The sequence below is a fragment of the Orycteropus afer genome, unplaced genomic scaffold (genome assembly GCF_000298275.1).
Source record: "Orycteropus afer afer isolate SDZICR_OR568_19922 unplaced genomic scaffold, OryAfe1.0 scaffold00323, whole genome shotgun sequence".
Classification (NCBI taxonomy): domain Eukaryota; kingdom Metazoa; phylum Chordata; class Mammalia; order Tubulidentata; family Orycteropodidae; genus Orycteropus; species Orycteropus afer.
This window is the reverse complement of record NW_006921910.1, coordinates 2,596,217-2,598,454: the sequence shown is the minus strand read 5'-3', so window position 1 is coordinate 2,598,454 and position 2,238 is coordinate 2,596,217. Positions and strand designations below refer to the sequence as shown.

The 2,238-nt window shown below is 44.6% G+C and overlaps 1 protein-coding gene across 1 annotated transcript in view; it reads right to left on the bottom strand.

The window, feature by feature from the left end:
* The window catches only part of LOC103206582 (IQ domain-containing protein F1-like), an 830-nt gene extending 726 nt beyond the window's left edge, over positions 1–104 (bottom strand). The window contains exon 1 of the mRNA XM_007952080.1: positions 84–104. Within this exon, the coding sequence (XP_007950271.1) occupies positions 84–104 (21 nt within the window). The remainder of the gene's footprint in view (positions 1–83) is intronic.
* Positions 105–2,238: the final 2,134 nt, after the last annotated feature.

The following is a 2,238-nucleotide window of genomic DNA, read 5'->3' as shown; positions in this document are numbered from 1 at the left end:
TTACATTTGTCAAGTTGGCCAATCTAGAGCAAGAAAACCACAATCTGTAGGTCGAGAGGTTACCATGTTCCTCCTGACCTTACCCACCTGCCTGAGATCCACATCCTTTCCCTTCACACCCCACCCAACAGCTGGAGAAATGGGATACTTTGCTCCCACTACCCTCTTATCGCTGACATCAGCTCACATCCACAACCTGCTCTCTCCCTCTGCCATGTCCCTGCTCCACACAGCTAGGGGTCCTTATCATCTACTTTCCACTTTCACCTGTTTTGATTCTCACATCTTTAACTTCAGTTAATATACACACGCATACACATATGCACACACACACACATTAACACACAATTCTAAGCTTGAGTTTCCCTCTTCTTGGCCATGCATTCTCCAAACACAGCCCTCACCGCTCAGCTCCAACCTTGCATGGTCTGGCTCCCACTTTTTAGTGTTTCTCCTCCCTACCACCAACTCTTCATTACTCAGACTGAGAAGTAAATGGAAGAGGATAGTCAATGATGTGTCGATCTTGAGTTTTTCCAGCTCTGGATAGAAAAACCATTTGTCTTGGTTGGCTGGGATATTCTCAGTTTATAATTAGTGTTCCTAATAATTAATGGCACCATCTTTCACTCACCAATGTATCCTGCCTTGGATGATAAATTCCATGATCACCCCATGTTATGGGCCACAGAGAATACAACCCAACAGTGGTGATGACCTGAGTCAGAGATGTCACAATTCAGGGTTCCCTCCCAACCTTGAGGACATCCATTGACCCACCTTTGGTCGAGGAGGTGGAGGTGGAGGTGGAGGTGGAGGTGGAGGTGGAGGTGGTGGTGGTGGTGGTGGTGGTGGTGGTGGAGGCTCTTCTTTTTCCTCCTTCTGTTTTTGTAACATCATGGTGGTTTCATTAACATCTTCAATTACGATTTCAATGAGCTGACCATCCTTCTATAATCAGAGTTTAGGGGGAAAAGGTGTGGGTGAGGTTGTTCTCTGTACAACCCAGTGTGAAGTTCCCCATATGCTCAGCTTCCTGGCTTGCCCAGAGATGCTAGGGCTTGCATCCTGAGTTAACCATGGAAATCTGCCCTACTTTTCCTGCAACTTTGGGTGGATTGGATGTCTCTTACACAACAGCGAATTCCCATGACTTGGGGGTAGATGATTCAAAGCCCTTTAGGTCTGTAATCCCCTAAATTGCCCATGGTTAGGAGTAATATGGCTCCATTGCTCTCAGGTCTGCTCTCCGTCTGCCGTGGCTTCAGCAGGAAGAGTGGAGGAGGGGAAGAACCTGTGATGTCATAAGGCCAGCTATGATTGAGGCACCAAGATGGCTTCTTATTTTTTTAATCTTTATTTTAAGAGGTTGTTTAACATTCAACATAAGGTGTACATTTGGTTTCATTCCCCACTCGCCATGTCCAACCCTAACCTAGACTCTTCCCCTCCCTATCCTGTAAACCTCCCCTTGTGCCCCTCATATTCATGCACTCCTGTTTGTCCTTCATTTCCTTAGCTTGCATGTTGGTCCTCTTGGTGTCCCATAGTCTATTGCTCTAAGGGATGTATTACTATTGAGTGTGTGGGTGTGTCATCCTGGGTTGAGTGGTCTGTGTATACATCTTGTCAGTTATTGGGCTGAGAGCCCACCCCTGAGGGTGAGTTTTATTCCAGGTGCAGAATGTATTCCAGGGCCATAGTATTGGGAGACTCACCAGATTTAATCTCACCAGTAATTCTGGTCATTATTGAGTTTTTGGGTTTTGTTCCACGTTTTTCCTCCCACTCTATCCAGGATATCCAGATTTGATCCTTTCCAAAGTGGTTGGCACTGGTAGCCAGGCACCATCTAGTTCTTCTGGTCTTGAGGGCCATCGTGTCCTAGGGCTGATTGCTTCTAAATGCCTCCCCCCCTTTTTTTAATAGTTGAAATCTTGATGACAGTGGAAATATGGATGTCTTGTCCATTCTTTCCTGCCAGAAATGCCCAAAATTTGGCTATAAAAGCAGAACACTGGAAAGAATGGCCTATTGGCATAGGTGTATAAAGTTACTCAATTAAGTCTGGTTGACAAAAAAAAAGTTGAGACAACTTAAGCATCCATCAATAGGAAATCCAATTACATGAATTTCTGTTCTATCAAAAAAAATGGAATCAAGTTATGATTAGAAAGAATGTGTTTGGGGCAAAATTCTTGAACACGTGTTTCACAAAAGAAGATTTACAAATGGCAA